The 20,856-nt window shown below is 36.9% G+C and overlaps 3 protein-coding genes across 4 annotated transcripts; 2 read left to right on the forward strand and 1 right to left on the reverse strand.

Annotated features, from left to right (window-relative positions):
- Nucleotides 1–686: 686 nt before the first annotated feature.
- bend3 (BEN domain containing 3) lies at nt 687–7,354 on the forward strand. Of its 2 annotated transcripts, none has more exons than XM_056470422.1 (4): nt 687–935; nt 1,665–1,719; nt 2,701–2,843; nt 3,795–7,354. In XM_056470422.1, exons 2-4 carry the CDS (start codon nt 1,668–1,670, stop codon nt 6,042–6,044), a joined length of 2,445 nt encoding a protein of 814 aa, XP_056326397.1. In that variant the 5' UTR covers nt 687–935; nt 1,665–1,667; the 3' UTR covers nt 6,045–7,354. The 2 variants fall into 2 exon arrangements, with proteins under 2 accessions (XP_056326397.1, XP_056326396.1); XM_056470421.1 differs by having other exon boundaries at nt 688–935; nt 2,698–2,843.
- On the forward strand, nt 2,756–19,008 carry matn3b (matrilin 3b). Its single transcript, XM_056471451.1, has 7 exons — nt 2,756–2,843; nt 12,257–12,604; nt 13,908–14,303; nt 15,967–16,542; nt 18,372–18,503; nt 18,836–18,931; nt 19,004–19,008. The coding sequence occupies exons 2-7, from the start codon at nt 12,433–12,435 to the stop codon at nt 19,006–19,008; spliced, it is 1,377 nt and encodes a 458-aa protein (XP_056327426.1). The 5' UTR covers nt 2,756–2,843; nt 12,257–12,432.
- mtres1 (mitochondrial transcription rescue factor 1) lies at nt 7,357–12,067 on the reverse strand. The gene is made up of 4 exons (XM_056470424.1): nt 11,965–12,067; nt 9,451–9,872; nt 8,590–8,662; nt 7,357–7,988 (listed from the first exon to the last, which is right to left on the reverse strand). The coding sequence occupies exons 2-4, from the start codon at nt 9,861–9,863 to the stop codon at nt 7,806–7,808; spliced, it is 669 nt and encodes a 222-aa protein (XP_056326399.1). The 5' UTR covers nt 9,864–9,872; nt 11,965–12,067; the 3' UTR covers nt 7,357–7,805.
- Nucleotides 19,009–20,856: the final 1,848 nt, after the last annotated feature.

The raw sequence follows: 20,856 nt of genomic DNA on the forward strand, positions 1-20,856 counted from the left end.
AATAATATTTTAGTTACTTATTTACAGTAGGATACATGGCTCCAAATGTGAAATGCAAACTATTATAGACATTTAAAACCTAAGATGAACTAAATGTAGTTTATACATTTATTTTTTGGCCAAAAGTTGGATTTAGTGAATCAAGTCTAATATTAGCTAAGCTCTATAAAACTTGCTGTTTAAGCTTTCCATAGAAAATGTTTAAAAAACAACTATATTTACAACCCAAATATGTCATGTTAAACCTTTTGTAAGAACAAAGTACAGCCAGACAATTCGTGGAAATCCACGTTTGCTTTTCTTGGTGTTGCTTACATTTCCAATGTTGACTAAGAGTGTACGTCATTTATTTAACTGTGCCACCTTCAAATCAATAATGTTTTAGATTACCATAACTTAAAGTAACAAAATAAAAGTAATAGAAATATAATAGTGTCGTTGTTTTGCTAAATAGGCTATATGTATATTTATAAGCACTGTTTATTTAATAATTTTCGAAGTGATAACGAGCCTTTACCGAAAGCATGGTTTTCTAAAGCAAATGCTGCTATATACACCGCATTGGTTTGGTCACAAGCGTCTATGACGCGGGTGATTTTATACTCGTGGAACTCATGCGCGCGACTCGAGGGGCCTCTCGAAATGACTGGGTCACGAGAAGTCCCACTCCAGCGCGCACTCCGTGCATTTCACGGCTACGGCGCAGCAGCACGGGAATTCACGTGGGGTGGGCTGGCAAAAACCCACAGCAAACCCACAGCTGTGCGGAAATGACACAGTACCGTCACGTCACGCGAGAGGGCACTGACTAGAGAAAAAAGCAGCGAAGAGAAACACGGACAACAGTTACCCGTGGACAAATCCACTGGATTTAAAGACGCGACTATGGCCGATGCCTCGTAACCTACTGCACACGGCTGCCCGGCGTCGCAAAGGTGAGTTTGATTTCCGCCGCGCAGGTAGTTTATGCGCGCCGTGTGGTGAGAGACGGAGCGAAAACTCATCGGTGGATGTTTTTCTTGCCGCGTCACGCAAGAGGGAGAGTTGCGCACGGGGGAGGGAGGGGAGACACGAGAGAGAAGGGCAGGACTCAGCATTACTGCAAATACGTTATAACAGTACATTCTTTTCTAAAGACTTATAAAGTAAGGAGCGCAGCGGGGAGCTGTTTGTCCGCCTGACTCCCCGGTTGAACTGATCCGTGGGGTTTCCACTGGAAGAATGAGGAAGTGGAACCGGTGGCCGGGGGTCTGTACGGTGAAGCAGCGCCTCTCCGGTGCTCTGGCGAGACTTCACGGTGCAAGACATGGAAAACAAATAGGAAAACAACCTCACATAACTTTAACGTGGAGAAAAATCAGTTCGAGAATAAACTTTTTATATATTTTATCATTTTCTCACGCTTGTCAGAAGTTAACATTTGTGACAGTCATATGTAATACTGACTTAACTGCCTCTTAGCAAGCCAAATGCTTCCTTTTAAAAAAACAAAACAAGTAATTATACAGAAACCTTGACAATGTCACAGTCCGAAATTCCGAACCTTTCATTCAGTGAACAGCTCCTGCAACTACCGACATCTGTAAAAGAAAACTGTAAAATACTTTGTGATCAGAGGACTGTCAGATGTTAAACAATCACGGGTCTTGTGTGTCTCTTCCCAGGACATGAGCTCTTCTCTGTGCATGGTTAATGCAGATGGACAAGTGCCTGATAAAAGTATGTAAAGATTCACAGTAATAATATTCTCACTTTTCTTTGCCCATGCAGTGAGAATCTTCATCAAACAAAAAAGCTTTCTCTGTGTGCTAACATGCATCACATCAAATTTAACAGTCTAAATCGAAATTTCCAGCCAAATCAACTGACTTACCTCATCAAATCAAATACAGATGTTGTATTTGGAAGTGGACCTGGTAGGGATTATTAGTGACTGTATCGCATGAAATTAAATAAAGTAGACAGCGCTTAAAGTGATGGTTCACTCAAAAAAAGGAAGATTTGCTCTCTTTTTACTCACCCTTGAGTGGTTCCAAATCTTTACAAGTTTATTTATTGTATTATACACAAAATAAGTTGTTTGAAGGAAGCTGAAAAGCTGTAACTATTGACCTCCATTGGAAAAACAAATAATATGGGAGTTAATGGTTACAGGTTTCCAGCGTCCGTCACTATATCTTCTTTTGTGTTTAACATGAAAAAAAAAAACTGTAAAAAAAAGTTTAAATAAATTAATTAAACAATAAAGAGTGAGTAAATGATGACAGTAAATAATGACAGAATTTTCAGTTTTGGGTGAACTACCCCCTACTGAGAGCAAATTTCAAAAATACACAAAAACAGCTGATTTCCTAAAAGATTGACGAAGCATTTGAATGCAAATGCTCGCATTTAAAATTATTTAATACAAAACATTGATCGGTTGATTTTGACATTAGGGTTAACATGAAATAAAATGAACAGCTCTTATTTTTATGGAAGTTTGTAATGTTTATCTGGGCACATATTTCTTTAAATACAAGAACTTTAAAAGGATGGCAAAGGTTAAATTTAAAGAGATGCATGTTACTACCAGCTGTAAATATATAATGGAGTAAACAAAGGCAGAATCTGTCACCTAATTACAGCTGCTGAAACTTATGAGATAATGTTTATCAGTGTTTCTGAATAATTATAAACACTTGGGCTTTTCTCTAGAAGTTAAAGTTGAGAAAGATGCAGAGGACGTTATTGAAAACACAGAGGGAAAGATGGAGAGCTTTTTTAAGAGCATTACAAAACGAGCATCTACATGTTCCGAGGTGGAAAGGCCAAACAGTGGGAAGAGGATCAAGGTGACACCAGTAAGTGCCTTTAAAACAAAATGCACATTTGTTAAAAATCACAACATTAATTCCTTTGCAGGTTTAGCACAGTATTTGAGATGGTAGAAGTTGTCATGATCATGATGCCTTAAAGGGATAGTTCACCCAAAATAAAAAAAATATTAATTATTTATTCACCCTTGAGTGGTTCCAAACCTTTACGAGTTTCTTTCTTCTGTTGAACACAAAATAATATATTTTGAATAAAGCTAAAAACATGCAACTATTGCCTTCCATAACAAGAAAAACAAATACCATGGAAGTCAATGGTTGCAGGTTTCCAGCTTTGTGAAGTTTATTTATAAACTAATTTTCAGAGGAACACATGCTTATGGTTGATCACGGCTGATCCCGCATTGGCTAACACATACTTCACCAATCAGATGATTCCTAACTCACTATAAGTAACCAGAATTTCTTACTCCAGTAATCCCCACTTCCACCCCTCCTCCTCATCCTCCTTTCCCTTATAGGGCGGCACGTCAGTCCAGTGGTTAGCATTGTTGCCTCAAAGCAAAAACGTCACTGATTCAAGTCCTTGACAGGCCAATTGACGTTTCTGTGCAGAGTTCTCCCTGTGCTCCCGTGGGTTTCCACCAGGTTCTCCTGTTTCCTCCCACAGTCAAATACATGCATCATAAGTGAATTGACCAATCAAAATGGCAGTATAGTCGAGCTCTTAACCAGCAGTATATCTCTATATAGCAATTCCTAATTTGTCATTAGTCCTAAATAAGGGGGCAGTTCTTGAGACCTACTTGAGCTCAAACTCCCCTCTCGCCCTGCAAACGGAAGGCAGCCCCGGGCCCAAGGACCTTATGAGCTCAGAGCATTTTTGGCTGAACCATCCCTTTAACAAACAGACAATCTCTGCTCGGACATTGTTCTTGGTGCAAGCTATTAACAGCAACATCTCTCACTTACTTTTAGGCAGGAGAAAACCTCCTTGACAGCAGTTCAGATGACGGAAGCAGGTCATGCTCATACGTCCACAGATCTTCTCCAGAGCAGATTCCTATCTCTTCATACAGAAAACCACTCTACAGTATCACACATCGTATCTCTGAGCGTAAAGCTGCATCCAGTCTGGACCAGAATGGAGCCCACAATGGGGTGAGAGCAAGCCAGAATGGAGTCCACTTCCAAAAACTGGGCAACTCTAGAAAGCATCATATGTTTAAGGCTTCCCCAACAGTAGGGGTCACAGGATCTCCTGCTGCCTTGGATTCTCACCTCTACCCACTCATCGAGAAGATGTTTTTCCTTCTTAACACACTGAATTCTAGCATGACCCAGCTACACAGCAAGGTGGACTTACTCTCGCTGGAAGTGACGCGGATCAAAAAACAAATTAAGCCCTCTGAGATGGTCATGGAATTTCAGCCTCCTCCTGAATATCAGCTAACCAGTGAGGAGCTCGCTCAGCTGATGGAGCAAACGTCCACCGCGGGTGAGCTTGGCTGCAGGCTCCTAGTTCAACTGTTCCCAGAACTTTTCACGACAAAGGAATGTGCGCACGGCTGCAGCACATGCAGCCTCACAAGTAAACGGACATTAGATTCATTGCATCTTCAGCTAATACGCAACTATGTGGAGGCCTGCTACCCGCTAGTGAAAAATGAAAACGTCTGGCAGACAGACTGCTTGCTGCAGATCAATGACTTCTTGAATCGTTTCTGGGCTCAGAAGGACATGGAGAGTGGTCAGGTGTGTGACAAACAGGCTCCGATGGTTGTCGGGTTTGATATAGAACCGAATCACACTTGCCATTTCATTAGCGAAGATGCCCAAGATGAAAGTCTTTCCCTCAACTCTGGAGAGAACAATGATGTTCATTCTAACAATGTCAGCTCGGATGTAGTGCTGGACTCTCATGAGGCTGCTGGTGATGACTCTGAAGACTTAACGTCCCCGGAGGAGCTTGTCATATTTTTGTTGAACAGACTCTTCCCGGAGGTGTTTGAGGAGGGCAAGTTGCCAGAGGGCCACAACAGCATTGGACAGTTAATTACTGACTCGGACAGACTAGAAATTCTGCGAAAATACATGGAGGCCAATTTCCCTGATATCCCAGAGGAAACCTGGTTGCAGTTGTGTGTGCAACGAATGGAGGAAGCACTGGAGAACGCTTCAACCAGTGGCAACAGAGAGATGTACAACACTACCCATCTACCTGACAACATCTCCATTGTTAAGATCAGTGACCTGTGTGATTACGAGAAACCAAATCGCAGGTCTAAGAAATCATGGCTAGAGCCTGTGGATTTTGACAAGCTAGAGATTCCTCCTCCGAACTTTGATGTTCCTCAGGAGTATTTACTGACTAAGGAACAGCTAAAGAATAACTATGAATGCAGTCTATCAATTGGGAACTTTGCATCTCGTCTCCTGGTCCTCATGTTCCCTGAGCTCTTCACTAACGAGAATGCACGAAAATACTACAACTGCAGCGGATCTCTAGGCAAGAAACAGCTGGATCCTTTACGAATCAGTCTCATCCGACATTATGTACAACTGCTCTACCCACAAGCTAAGAACGACCGCGTGTGGACCCTTGAGTTTGTCGGCAAACTTGATGAACGTTGCAGACGACGAGATACCGACCAACGTCGTTCCTACCAACAACAGCGAAAAGCCTGTTCACCTGATCAAGACCCTGACCCCAATGACTCTCTGCTATCTGCTGGCCAAATCAATGCGCTTGCTTCAGATCGCTTAAAAGAGGACTTTGAAGTCTTGTCTTCACCCCTGGAGAAAAGCAGCAAAGATTTCTGCAAGATTCCTCTCGAGGACCTCTCGGTACCCACCCCAGACTTTCCAGTGCCTTCTGAATACCTGCTTACGGATGCTGAAGTGAGGGAGATTGTCCAACAGAGTCTGTCTGTGGGAAATTTTGCTGCTCGCCTTCTCGTCCGCCTCTTCCCGGAGCTTTTCACCCAGGAAAATTTGCGGTTGCAGTATAACCACTCTGGGGCCTGCAACAAGAAGCAGCTGGACCCCATGCGCCTTCGACTTATTCGTCATTATGTGGAGGCCGTCTATCCCGTTGACAAAATGGAGGAGGTGTGGCACTATGAATGTGTGCCAAGCATCGACGAGCGATGCAGACGGCCCAATCGCAAGAAATGTGACATTCTAAAGAAGGCAAAGAGATCAAACAACACTGTGACTTATTCTTAAACAATGTTCCTGCAAACTGCAGACCCGTTTTATTATTTTACACAACATACCTGTTATTTGCACAAGTCCATAAGCTGAAGCAGATTTTAACTTGTCCTTGTTTAAGATCCGGTTTGGCTGGTTGAGTTCAAATGTTGGCTTTTAAATGGGACAGATTAGTAGGTGACAAAAAAAAGTTTGTGACTGAAGCCACTATCACCTGATAGTTATTAGTGTTACTATTTATATGCCAAAATAGAGTGTTGCAGGAAAGACGTCAGAACACAGAATGAATATTATTCAGTGTGTTCCCTAGTGTAAAATAAGGTCTCTGATAAACATAACTCAGCCATATTTCCACGTTTATGACATAAACTACACTTGCACCCCAGAGTTTCTTATCTGTAATGTATGATTTATAAAATACTCTAACAGTACAGGTTTTCACAACCCAGGCTCATTCTGAAAACGTACCTCTATGAACATTTCTGGAGAGTGCCAAATATGTCCCAGGAGCTGTGTTTTTTTGCAGTTTTTGTTTTTACAAATCCACCAGAGGCCACTGTGTACACTTTTTGGGATCTCAAATTTCTCTGGCGAGTTCCATTCGCGCCTGTTGTTCTCACGTAAATCCACCAGAGGTCACTGTCGACTGACTGAATGACTGCCTGACTTACCGATCAACTGACTCACCCTCCCCCTTTCATAAACCCAACCAATAGTATTTTTAAAAGCATTCGTTCGTTTTTAAAATGAAATGCAGCCATATGTACTTCTGGCTACATACGTCGCGATCTCGAGAAACATATATAGGGCTACGTTTTCAGAATGAGCCTATGTAGGGTTTTCAATATGGATGTATCCAATTTACATTGCAGAGAAGAAAAAAATCATATTGTCAAGTTGTCTTTACCACAATTTGTTTTCTTGAATTGGAACCCCCCCGCCTAGTCAAATATGTAGGGAACCAATTGTGAATTATTCTTCCAAGTTCTGACATAATTTTTTCACTACTCTATATTAATGATGTTATTCTAATGTCTAATTAATAGATAAGCTAAAGGTAGCCTTAATTAATTTAAATGTAAACTTTTAGTTAAAAATAGGTCACTTTAGTGTGGGGTGAGGGCAGAGAAGATATAGATAAATATATATTTTTTGTTTGTTTGTTGTAATAAGTTGTAGCAATGTTGCATCACTGGCTTTTCTAATTATCAGCATATTGAAGTATGTCCTGCCTTACAGGAAGTCGATCTTAATTATCTGTACTAAACTATAGCACCAGGTTATATGTTATATATTTTTAAATAAAAAAATCACTTCCTAGCCGAGATGCGTTTTCATGTTTGTTTTTATTTTACTCACCGAGGGTCAGTGGGTATCTTGTTTATCAAGACAGATCAAAATTGTGTTTTGCGTATTCCACTCTGAAACCTGCTTAATAGAAATCTACCAAAGCCATAAAGACAAACATTTGAAATTCTAATAATTGTTTTCTGTAAATACTACATACAATTGAAAATTCATATAACAAAAACCAGCTCTAAACAATAGGATGTGTTTGTGACATGTAAAGTTCAAAACCTCTTCAAGTAGTCTGGACCACTTACAAGAACTACTGTCAAGTGACATGATGTAAAAAAGCTTTTGCAAGCCAGAGAAACCATCTCATAAAATTCTCTGTCTGCAGTTTCAGAATCAAACGACTGGAGGGTGGATTAGGAAAAACCACTTTTGTCCCACTTTCTGATCTTTCACCCATCAAGCACCTCGTCTTGGTCTTCAGTCTTTATAAACATCCTTTCTGGGAAGTTGTAGATTTTTCCAGCTTCTTAAAATTACTTTCAGCTTTTGGCCATCTTGCGTCTCTGATACCACCTTTTTTAAGATCACCCTCTTCAGCAAGATTGTGTCCCTTTCGTTGTCGTCACTGAGGATCTGATCCAGAGTATCCCCCACCTTAACCTGTAGGAGGCAACAGACCATCAACTGTTGTATTAAGGTGCAATATCTGCTTATACTCGTAACGACCACTAAAAGCAACATGAGGATGTTTAATGGGTCAACTGGCATTAGACAAACAGTTGAAGTCAAAATTATTATCCCTCCTGTGAATTCCTGCAATATTTTTGTAGTTATTTGTTTTATTTTGGCTAGAATAAAATAGTTTTAATAAAAAAACATTTTAAGTTCAAAATTATTAGCCCCTTTAAGCAATATTTTTTTCCATTGTGTACAGAACAAACCGTTGTTATACAATTGATTTCCGATTTACCTTAACTTGCCTAATTAACCTAGTTAAATCTTTAAATGTCATTTTAAGCTGAATACTAGCAGCTTGAAAAATGTCTAGTCAAATATTGACTGAAAATGTGCTGTCATCATGGCAAAGATAAATAAAAATCAGTTATTAGAAATTAGCTATTAAAACCATTACGTTTAGAAATGTGTCAAATCTCTGTTAAACAGAAATTGGTTAAAAATATACAGGTGGCAAATGATTCTGACTTCAACTGTATTTAAAGCAAGCTGTTTTGATTTTTACCACGAGAGGGCGCTAACTCACCATTTTGCCCTTCTTTGACAGTTTCTGACCGTTCAGTCTCAATTTGAGGCTATAGAAAGAATCCTCAACACTACTGTAAAAGAGATACAGCTGTTAGTCACTGACACCACCAGCCCAAAAACACACTTAAAGTACAGTCTAAAAAAATATACTCTAAGCAGTCCAATAGGAGAATTTTACAAGGTAAAATGAGAAGCTGACCTAATATAAGAGATATGTTTTAATGTGTTACAGTCATAGAAGCTAAATATATATTTCACTGTAACATCAAAGTCAGCTTTATTGTCAATTCAACCACATGTAAAGGTCATACAGAGAATCAAAATTGCGTTACTCTCAGACCCTAGATGTAACATATATCATTAATACAAAAAGTAGAATAAAAAAAAATTACAATACAATTACACATATAATATAAAATATAAGTAAGAAATAAAAATATTGTTCATTCATTTTCTTTTCGGCTTAATCTCTTAACTAATCTGGAGTCGCCACTGCAGAATGAACTGGAAACTTATGCAGCATATGTTTTACTGAGAGGATGCCCTTCCAGCTGCAACCCAGCATTGGGAAACACCCATACACTCACATTCACACACACATAAACTACGGACAATTTAGCTGACCCAATTCATTTATAGCCCATGTTTTTAAACTGTGGGGGAAAATGGAGCACCCGGAGGAAACCCAGGCACATGGCAAGGAGTGTCAACCAGAGTTGTGCAGATGTAAAACAGTATATAGTGCAAAAAGTTTGTAAGTAATACGCAGGAAGTAATTATAATATCATTTATGTGACTTGAGAACACTAATTTTGGAAACAATAATCTCTGAACATGCTGAACAGCTTCACAGACTTACTGTCTTGCAATGTCCAATCCAGACTTCAAAACCAGATCAAAACGTAAAGACTGGATGGCTTTCTCGTGGTCTTTGTAGTTATTTGGCAGGCCTGGGTCATCTGGAAACTCGTCCTCATAATCGCTAGCCTCTGCATCGTCCTCTTCCTGGTGCACTACTTTTTGTTTCCCTTTCTTTCTTGTGCTCTTGAGTCGGATCTGATGGAGAGTCCAGCTCTGCCGAGCATCCCATGATTTTGGTCCCATTGCTGTCCGGTGTGTTTGGGGAGTGGCTGAACCCCACAGCTGACGAGCGTGTAACATCCGTGGGCACCACACGCTGAGGCCAGAGCCGTGGCAAGGTGTGAGCAGCTGCAGGGAGTTCAGTCTGCCCAGCTGCCGCAGGGCCAGGGCCTGCACCGACAGACTCTGCATACTGTTACACTGAACATTGGACACAAGAGGAAAAGATCAGTGAAAAGGGATAGCAAGCATGTATAATTTACACTGCTCAGGGTCATCGTATTTTACAACTCAGATTCAAATGCAATGGAAATCCACTAAAGCAGTGTTTCTCAACCACGGTCCTGGAGGACTACCAACACTGCATGTTTTGGATGTCTCTTTTATCTGTCACACCCATCACAGGTCTTTCAGTCTCTGTTAATGAGCTGCTAATCTAAATCAGGTGTGTTTGGTTAAGGAGACCTGGAAAATGTGCACAACTGGTGGTCCTCCAGGAATGTGGTTGAGAACCAGAGAGAGAGAGAGAGAATATATGAATATCTTGAATTATGTGGGCAGAAAACGGTGACAAGACAAAACATTTTCAATTCATATTGTTATTATTGTGCCAGAAAAGTACCAAAGAAAACAACAGGGAGTAAAATTATTTCCACAAGGTTTTAAAGGACTTACTTTTTTTATTATTTACATCAAAACATGCACAATTTATAATTTTTTTTTCTCTAAAGTTATAATTTATTAGATTTTAAAATCAAGGACTCTTTATTACATGTATAGCACTGATAATTGGTGCAGATAATTTCCATATAGTAAATACATAAAATAAAAAACTCAAAACTCTTTTATATTTGGACAATGCTTCATTTTAACAGTCCCTCTATTGTTTACCATGCAAATTTGAATATTTGGTTTGAAATCGCATACAAGTATGACTTCCAAACAATATTGGAACTATTTAATTGACTGTGAACAATGTTGCACTTTGATAGTCATTGGTTGCTTATTTGCAAATAATACTTTTTGAATATAAAAACTAACTTTATCCCAACTGTTATTTTGGTAAAAAAATATACTGTGTGTTTTATGAAGCTAATAGCACTGACAACAAATGACTATGCTTTGATGATCGTCTAAACTTCATATAGCGGAAAAAGACTTTTGTTCCACAAGGTTTTAAAGGACTTACTTTTTTATTATTTACCCTAAAACATGCATGTTTTTTTCTCTAACGTTATAATTTATTCAATTCTAAAATCAAGGACTCATTAAATATATAGCACTGATAATTATTGTGTCAATACCTTATGCATAGTAAATACATAAAAACTCAAGTGTGTGTTAATATTTGTACAAATATTCTGTGTCTATTATGAAACTTATAGCACTGACAACAAATGACGATGCTTGAATGATTGTCTAAACTTCATATAGCGCTAAAGGACTTGTTTCTACACCTAAAATCTAACTTAACTAAACATATGTGCACTAAAGAGAAATGAAAAATATAATGAAAGAATATCCATTAGCAATAACGTTAGCGCCATATAATCACAACATAATCAGAAATATGCATATTCATCAACTCATAACGTGTTTCTACCCTCACATTTGCATTTTTATTTATTTATTTTACATCTAAAAAAACTTACATATACAAAAATAATCAAGAAATCTGTAGACTATAAAACATTTTCAATTCACCTTGTTGTCATCAGTGACAAAGTGTTTTTAAAAAGAATCAAAACTGAAAACAACTGAGAGACAAATTAATTCCACAAGGTTTTAAAGGACCTACTTTTTTATTATTTACCTCAAAACATGCATGTTTTTTTCTCTAACGTTATAATTTATTAGATTCTAAAATCAAGGACTCGTTATTCAATATATAGCACTGATAATTAAAGTAGTGTCAATCACTGATGCACAGTAAATACATAAAAAAAGTGTGTGTTAATATTTGTACAAATATACTGAGTACATTATGAAGCTAACAGCACTGACAACAAATGACAATGCTTGAATGATCGTCTTAACTTCACATAGAGCTAAAAGACTTGTTTCTACACTTAAAAACTAACTAAACATAACTAAACTGATGAGAATTAAAGAATATGCAGTATAAGAACAGCCATTAGCAATCCCGTTAGCGTCATATATCACAACATAAACAGAAATATGCATATACATAAACTCATAACGTGTTTCTACACTGACAACAACATTTCACTATCAATAAATTCAAAAGTAACAGTTTTGTTCATAACAACTACATTAAATAGAGATATTTTACCTATTTAAGTGATCTCCCCTTGAATCTAATCTTGACTTGAACTGATCAACGAGCACAGCAAAAACAAACCAGCAGTCCGTTTCTATAGTGCGCAGTCTCTACAGCGCTCTCTAGAGTCGGGATGAACTACTAAACAGCGTAAAACAGTTTATCAGGATTTACACCAACCAGGCTGCTTTTGTGATATCATAAAAGTATATACATTAACTGATACTCTGTTTTTTTTTATTTTATGATTTCTAGAATGCTCAGTGCACTGTGCATACCTCTCCATTCTGCTCTGCATTTATAGAAAACTAAACGCCCGCCCCGTCAAGCGCACTTGTTTCTCTGGATTGGTGGCTGGAGTTGGACGTCTGGGGGTCCAGCGGCTTTAAAACATCATGTGAGCGCCTCCTTCTGTCAAAACTCTCACCGTGAGGCGGAATACAAGGAAGAACGGACACCACTGCATCCATCTTCATCAACATGACGTGCTTTATTTGCGTTTTTGTCTTTTGTCTGTCTGCATTTTTAATGGAGGCGCAGGGCACGTATGGCCCTTACACGCGGAACCACAACCAGTTGTACGCAGGGCGGCAGAGAACACCTCAAATCAGCCCTAATATACCTGGCCACGGTAACTCCATCAACTTTGGAGGTAATCATTTATTATTATTATTATTATTATTATTATTATTATTATTATTATTATTATTACATATTATACACGTGTAATTAATGTCAAGCATTGTTTCAAAAGGATAATTTAATAATAATAATAATAATAATAATAATAATAAAACACAAGTTGTAATAATAACAAAAATTTTAAATGACATTTGAGAGTTAGGCCTATGTCTTAAAATGCATTAGGGCTTTTTTGAAGCAAAAATCTATGCTACTGTAGTCTTGTGAAGTTATGTAATCTATTAACACTGCTGGACCTGCATTTTACAGTAGGCCTATTATTAGCTGATTATTTTGTTCAGGAAGTACTTAATCATAGATCAGAGACCTTTAGACTTCTATAAACTTGAGAACAGTGGGGTTCTAATTATTGCTAAATTAGAGGAATTAATGAAATATAAAAGCCACAAGCTTGATGAATATTATTTTATTACTGTAGGTATTGATTTAAAAGAAGATTTAAAGAAGGCCAAGTTTGTTGTATACACTTATATGCTTATGTATACACTAATACACTATGTGTTAATATTTGTACAAATATACTGAGTACATTATGAAGCTAAGCATTATGAACACAAGCTTGATGAATATTATTTTATTACTGTAGGTACTGATTTAAAAGAAGATTTAAAGAAGGCCAAGTTTGTTGTATACACTTATATGCTTTTTCAAGTTCACATATAAGTTCTGCAGCAATTGCCAATATATATATATATATATATATATATATATATATATATATATATATATATATATATATATATATATATATATATATATTTAATTTTACAACTAAACTTTTTTCTACACTTTAATTGTGTCATACCAATTTACCTGTAATCAATAATCTGGTCATGTGTTCTAACGATGTCTTTGAGAAGTGATTTTGGTGCTACAAAATGTTTTCCTCCTGGCTGACATTAAATATTGCAGGATATAGACATGCAGGCATTCCCAGAGAACTTCTGGACACCCTTTATTGTTCAATCCTTGAAAATGGAAACTCTTAAATCATGCTTTTGCTAGCAAAAAAGTGTCTTCACAAATCCTCATGAATATCATATTGCTTAAAACTATCAGAGTAACGGCTTACTTTAATGCTTCTCTCCCTCCCATTCTTTTAAAATTATTTTCACCCTACATCTTCATCCTCTGTTTTTCCTCTGTCTATTGAATCTTGTCTTTCCCCCGTTTTGTCTCTCCTCCTGTGTATTTCTATGTATCTGTTCACCTGTTCTCTCTCTTTCTTTCTCTCCCTCTCTAACCAAACACAGCTCATGGCTTTAATCCCAGGTTTTACAGCTATCATCATCCCAACCCTCATCAGCATCATCCCCAGTGGCCGCCCTGGAAAGGGCCTCCCTTCATCTACCATCGTCCTGTACCTATCCAACCTGTCCGGCCTATCTCACCAGTCCAACCTGCCCGGCCAGTTGTGCCCACACCGCCCAGAATGCCAGTGGTGTTACCTGCCCCTACAGTACCCATGCCACTCAAACCAATACCCACTCTTCCCCCTCCACCTCCACCTTCAACACAGGCTACGACTACAACCACTACAACCGCTACAACCTCTACAACGACTACAACTACAACTAGCACAACCACTTCACAGCGGGTCAGTACCCCTCGTGCCACAACTGCCCCTGCCAAGCCTCCCACTGTCCCAGGTAGACCAATCCCACCCCACCGGGTGCAGACCACATGTCTGGTATTCTTTAATTCAACATAATAATATTTTTCTCCTCTTTCTCTTTATCTCTTCAAGGAGAACTGACACAGACTGAATGGTCATTTATCATTAAACAAGCAAGACTGTAGAATTATTCTGCACAAATAGCATTAATCTCCTCAGTAGCCGGGATTCCACTTATGTGAAGTGAATCTTTTTAAAGTTAAAAAAACCCAAAATGTGAATTAGGTTTCCATCAAGTTGTTAGAGCAGCTGACAGTAGTATTGGTAACCTAGTAACCAGCAGGTTACTAATGTTACTAATTTACTAACAACTAACGTTGTGTTTAGCTTGGACCCTTTTCTAGTAGTGTAAAGTATCAAATTACAAATACTTAAATTACGGTAATTTTTTCAGGAATTGTACCTTACTAAGTAGTTTTAAAAATGTGTACTTTTACTTTCCCTTGAGTACATTTTTAGTGCTGTACCGGTACTTTTACTCCACTACTTTTCTTCAACCTGCAGTCACTACTTTATTTTTTCTTATCTATGGGGATTGGCTAAAGTAGAAAAATTAGTCCTGTGATTCCTGTCCAATCTAATCGCATATAGAAAGTCAATCACATCATACTGAACAACCTCAAGATATGAGCGCTTTAAAAGTGCAGCAAACTGTTTGGAAGCATTAAAAGTGTCCAAGAAGATGTCCAAAATCTTTACACGCAATGACCCAGAGACTGTTTAGATGTATGTCACTGATGAGAAGTTAAAGGATGTTTACTGTATGATGACTGAAATACTAAATGGCCTTAAACTATAACTAAATGCACTACAGAATGTTACGTTTACACACACTCACACAAATTGCAGGTAAACGCATAAGCTTTTTACAGCGTAATGCCAACTGCCTGCTACTCTTGAGTACTTTTAAGGATCAGATACGGTTGTGGCCAGAAGTTAACTAAAATGATTCATATTATTTATTAAATTTCCCATTAATTGTATTTTATTAACTCAACCGTCACAGTACTGTAAAAATATTCATTATTGTTATACAGTGTCATAAATGATGCTATATTGATGTGCATATCTGCCACTGTATCCTATCTAGACTTTACCCAACCATGACGCCTTCCGCTACTGAGAAACCCAGAAATGTGAAAAGGGTCTATAAACACAAGCTGCTGTTTTGTTGTCTGCCTTAAAATCCATAAGTTTGGTAAAGCAGGATGAATTTTGTTTGGCTGTCAATATTTTAAGCATTTATGATTTAGGAAAAACCTATCAAAAATAATTCCAGCAATATTTAAATTTTCATAGTGATGCGGATATTTACATTTAATCTTTTATTTTGAAAGACGGGTAATGGTTTTGGAGTGAACAGACATTAATGCTGTTTGTGTACTCATGTTATGCCTATTGTTTACATACTGTAAATACAATTCTAACTTTTTTTAAGCACAAATGGTATTAACCGACTCAGTTTCTTTCTATTTTTCAGTCACAGAGCTGCATTGCTAACTGAGGAGCCTCTCTTTTTCACAAAACACTCTTTTTTAACATATTAATCTCTTTCAGAAGCACACATTGATTACACATTTTATGAATTTTTAATACTTATGTGATTTTAATATTAATTTATTATTTCTCTCCCACAGCTCCAGCAGAGCCTTGCAAGAGTCGTCCTCTGGACCTGGTCTTCATCATTGACAGTTCTCGAAGTGTCCGTCCTGCAGAGTTTGAGAAGGTCAAAATCTTCCTCTCAGAAATGGTTGACTCTCTGGATATCGGATCGGATGCCACAAGAGTCGCATTGGTCAACTACGCCAGCACTGTCAACATTGAGTTCCATCTGAAAAAGTACTTTAGTAAGGCTGAGGTCAAGCAGGCCTTCTCCCGTATCGATCCACTCTCGACAGGAACCATGACTGGCATGGCTATCAAAACCGCCATGGAGCAGGTTTTTACAGAAAATGCTGGAGCCCGGCCATTAAAAAAGGACATCGGTAAAGTGGCCATTATCGTGACAGATGGAAGACCGCAAGATAAAGTCGAAGAGGTGTCAGCAGCAGCGAGGGCTTCTGGGATTGAAATATACGCAGTAGGAGTGGACAGAGCAGAAATGCGGTCCCTCAAACAGATGGCCAGTCAGCCGCTCGATGACCATGTGTTTTATGTGGAGACATACGGAGTGATCGAAAAACTCACATCCAAGTTTAGGGAGACGCTCTGTGGTAAGAGAACAAAGAGGGTATAATCTACAATCATGAAGCACTCAAAGTAAAATAAAAAGCGTATAAATATATATTTGGGTCAAAAATGAGATGTCCTATTTTGCAAAAGTGATTTCATATGCATAGAAAGCTCAATTTTAGACCTTAAAAAGTCTTAAATCTACTGTAATATTGTGTTGTAGTTCTTAAATCTTTTTTAACAGGTCTTAACTGTACTTTGTTCATGTATAGCTACCCAATCAGGCCATTAACACCCATACAATCAACAACAATCCCAATCTCAATAAAACTTTTAACTTTTTATTTAAAAATAGCATTTAATTACTTTCCCTCCTGTAGCATTTATTTAAATGTTCTCCATTTATTTACTGCTGAGGATACTGACCTGACATATGATCTTCTATGTGAAGCTGCTTTGACACAATCTACATTTTAAAAGCGCTATACAAAATAAAGATGAATTGAATTTACATATATATTTTTTATTATTAAATTATTATTATTGTATTATTAAATGTATTCAATTCTAATTGTTTTTTTGATAGTGCAAGTGAAAATCTTTTTCAACTAGGATATTTAAAAAAAAATCCTGAGCATTTATCCCTGTATAAAGCCTGGTTTATACTTCTGCGTCGAGTAATTGGTGTGACCCACGGCGCATAGCTTGCGCGTTGCCATGGATTTATACTTCTGTGTGCTGTTTGTGTAGCTCTGCAATAACACTTCCGTAACGCTAGCTGGCACTGAGGTTTTTATGTTCCTCTGTGAGTTTCTTTGCTGGTGTTTTGTTTTTTTTTCTGGACACTGCCGTAATATACAAGTGGCTTAAACTCGCACGTTAATCATAAGGTAAACACAAAACAAAACTTTCCACCTGGAGCAGACCCGTTTCATCACACACAATCCAGGACACACAAACTTAGGCAGGGGCGAACCATATATGGTTAATGACGGATCAGGAGCATTATCACCACCTACTGTATTTCACAAATATGGTTATCTAGACCGTTTGTGAAGAGTTCAGAGTTTCCCATTTCAATCATTATTTAATTATTATATCATAATGATCATTTTAACATCTGTGCAGTTTTGGTACTCATATTATATAAATAAAAATAATTTGTCAAAACAGTAATTACTATTATTTGATTAAGCAAATAAATACTGTTCAATCATTGGAGTAAAATATTAATATAGTAAAGTAAAATATTAATATAAACCGCAGCTCTCACACTCGACATGTAGTTACAATTTTCAGAGGTGCACGTCAGTGTCGGCGACAGCCATGGCGAGGGATGTGCGACCACCAGTCACAGATGTATAAATTAGCCTTAAGTCTAAAATTTCCCTTGGAATGATCTTCAAAGTCTTGAAGTGTTAAAGAAACCTACAGATACCCTCTATGCGTTTATTTTTCATTCAATAAATAAAATAATAAGTGATCGTACTATTCAAATTTTGATTATATTTTATATAATGAAACACTTTTTGCTGACAAATTTGTAAAATGGCTTTGAATAAAGGAATGTATAAATATATAAATCATTAAAATCTTCGAATAGAGTTTTATAATGCATCATCAAACAATTATTGTTTGAATATATTTTAATCTTTTTTTGTCTTTGACCCATTTATATATTTAAATATATTAATAATTATATTGAATTATTAAAATTTTATATGAATATATATGATTAAAACCATGTAAATTAGATTTTAAGACAAATCTGAATAATAAAAAGTACATTTTCATGTATAGTATTGTATAATATGTAAATATAAGCTGATCAGTGGTGAAATTATTTATGCTCATTCAGCTGATTTTGCAGGTTTCGACGCTTGTGCACATGGGCACAACTGCGAACATATTTGTGTCAGCAACAATGCTTCTTATTTCTGCAAGTGCAGAGAGGGATATGTTATCAACTCTGACAAGAAAACGTGCTCTAAACAGACCAACGGTTTGTCATAAAAATATGCATCAATAAATTTGATGCATATCAAAGAATAAGATCGATGCATTTTTATGAAATGCATCTAGAAAATGCTTATAAATTATTATTTTGGTACAAATCACATAAATTTACTGAACAGAAGTAATATCTGAAATATTAATCATTACTTAAGGTTTATTGTAATAATATAACATGCTCTGGAATGTCAATTCACATGTCTATTCAAATTTCATTTACATTTGAAATCTGTTGATAAATTTATGTAACTCATCATGTGGAGTAAATGAAAAATCATCAGCATAAAAGAATCTCGAAAATCATGTCTGTTTCTCTTACAGAAGAAGCAAGAGCGGATCTAACTGAAAATGCCTGCATGTGTGAGGCTCAGATTGCCTTTCAGAGGAAGGTTCACACCAGCATACAGACACTCTCCAGCAGACATATCCTTTCATATTTATATAGTATTTGTTTGTTATCATCACATATCCTATCAACTGCTTCCACAGACTGAAAACATTCAAATAGTGATTAGGATTTATAATATTTTTATGATGTCTATTGAGATTGTTTATTGAAAATTCATCTTATCTATAACACCAGACTAAAGCGATTCTCATGTGTTTTTCTTAACTGTTCTTACTGGATGACATCTCAAACAGAGTCCAGCAGTTTGATCTTCGTCGTGCGTAGAGTGGAGGATGGGAAAACAGCTTATCTGAATAAAATAAATCTTTATTTAATCTTTTATTGTAACTGCATGTGCTTGTTCATTTAAACTGTTAAGTATCTGTTCATCATATTTTGAGAATTATTTTTGAGTAATCGACATGTCAAAATGAAATGACACAAAGTTAAATGTTTTGAAGAATGCATTTATTTTTGGAACAAATTGTAAACGTAATATTGATATGTTAGAGTGTTATGTAAATTATACGCACAAATATATGTGAATTAATAAAATATAGTTTGATGTCATTTTCTGTCTATTGTTTGATTATTTGTTTTAGATTTTTGGAATTCATTTGAGAGATATTAAAAAAACTGTGGCATCACAAATGATTAGTTTTGATTAGATGATGAGTTTTTAAATATGTGAGGAGAAAAAAGCATACAAATTTAAATTAAATGCAAAATTCTGTTGTATATAACACATATTGGGATATAAAAAAATCAAACAGATAAAAAAAAATAGCCTAATAAAAATAATGGTTTAATACAAGTAGTATAATAAATAATGTCAATCATTTGTAAAAAAAAAAATAAACTAAATTAAAAACAAATAATTACAACTTGGCCGGTTCATTTCGCTGTAGCGACCCCTGATTATTAAAGGGACTAAGCTGAAAAAAAAGAATAATTACAACTTCAGATCAATAAGCACATAGAGTTGAAGTCAGAATTATTAGCCCCCCTTTGAATTATTCTTTTTTTTTTATATTTCCCACATGATGTTTAACAGAGCAAGAACATTTTCACAGTATGCCTGATAATATTTTTTTCTTCTGGAGAAAGTCTTACTTGTTTTATTTCCTTAAAGGCTAATTAAACCTTTAAATGTCATTCTAAGCTGTATAGAAGTGTCTTGAAAAATATCTAGTCAAATATTATTTACTGTCATGATGGCAAAGATAAAATAAATCAGTTTTAGCTATTAAAACTAATATGTTTAGAAATGTGTTAAAATAATCTCTGTTAAACAGAAATGGGGGGGGGGATCAGGGGGGCTAATAATTCTGACTTCAACTGTACATGCACTATTATAATGAGTAGAAAATCATTCATAATGTAGCTAATTAGAAACTAAATACATTCCAATGAGGTTTTAGACGTATTAAAAATAAATTAAAAGGGGGCCCCTCACATGACAATGATCATGAGGCAGGCTGTGGCTCTACTTAAAGCTTCTTTTTTAATAGAATTAAAGATGGCAACAATGTGGCTCAGTGGTTACTGTCGCCTCACAGCAAGAAGGCACTGGTTCGATTCCCGGCTGGGTCAGTAGGGATATCTGTGTAGAGTTTGCATGTTCTCTCCATGTTGGCGGGGGTTTCCTCCGAGTGCTCCGGTTTTCCCCACAGTCCAAAGACATGCGCTACAGGTGAATTGAATACCTGTTTTATGTATGTGAATTAGTGGGTGTTTCCCAGTACTGGGTTACAGCTTGAAGGGCATCCGCTGTGTAAAACATATGCTGGATAATGTTGGCGGTTCATTTTGCTGTGGCGAAGGAAAGTTAATGAATGAATAATTAAAGGTGGAAAACCCTTGCCCTACGAACGATCAGAGAGTTTCTCAAGAGAACTACAAATACCAAAACACCTCAATCCATCATCATTTCCGGGTTTTGGTTACCTAGAAA

This window comes from Danio aesculapii, chromosome 13, assembly GCF_903798145.1.
Source record: "Danio aesculapii chromosome 13, fDanAes4.1, whole genome shotgun sequence".
NCBI classification, from domain to species: Eukaryota; Metazoa; Chordata; class Actinopteri; order Cypriniformes; family Danionidae; genus Danio; species Danio aesculapii.

Excerpts from the sequence above, each read along its gene's own strand:
- mtres1 (XM_056470424.1), bottom strand. The coding sequence starts at position 9,863 with ATGCAGAGTCTGTCGGTGCAGGCCCTGGCCCTGCGGCAGCTGGGCAGA. Across the intron at positions 8,663-9,450 it reads GGATTGGACATTGCAAGACA|TAGTGTTGAGGATTCTTTCT; the intron begins GTAAGTCTGTGA and ends TCTCTTTTACAG. Across the intron at positions 7,989-8,589 it reads TGTCAAAGAAGGGCAAAATG|GTTAAGGTGGGGGATACTCT; the intron begins GTGAGTTAGCGC and ends TGCCTCCTACAG.
- bend3 (XM_056470421.1), top strand. The coding sequence starts at position 1,668 with ATGAGCTCTTCTCTGTGCATGGTTAATGCAGATGGACAAGTGCCTGAT. Across the intron at positions 1,720-2,697 it reads TGGACAAGTGCCTGATAAAA|AAGTTAAAGTTGAGAAAGAT; the intron begins GTATGTAAAGAT and ends GCTTTTCTCTAG. Across the intron at positions 2,844-3,794 it reads AGAGGATCAAGGTGACACCA|GCAGGAGAAAACCTCCTTGA; the intron begins GTAAGTGCCTTT and ends ACTTACTTTTAG.
- matn3b (XM_056471451.1), top strand. The coding sequence starts at position 12,433 with ATGACGTGCTTTATTTGCGTTTTTGTCTTTTGTCTGTCTGCATTTTTA. Across the intron at positions 14,304-15,966 it reads CAAGCCTCCCACTGTCCCAG|CTCCAGCAGAGCCTTGCAAG; the intron begins GTAGACCAATCC and ends TCTCTCCCACAG. Across the intron at positions 18,504-18,835 it reads GTGCTCTAAACAGACCAACG|AAGAAGCAAGAGCGGATCTA; the intron begins GTTTGTCATAAA and ends TTTCTCTTACAG.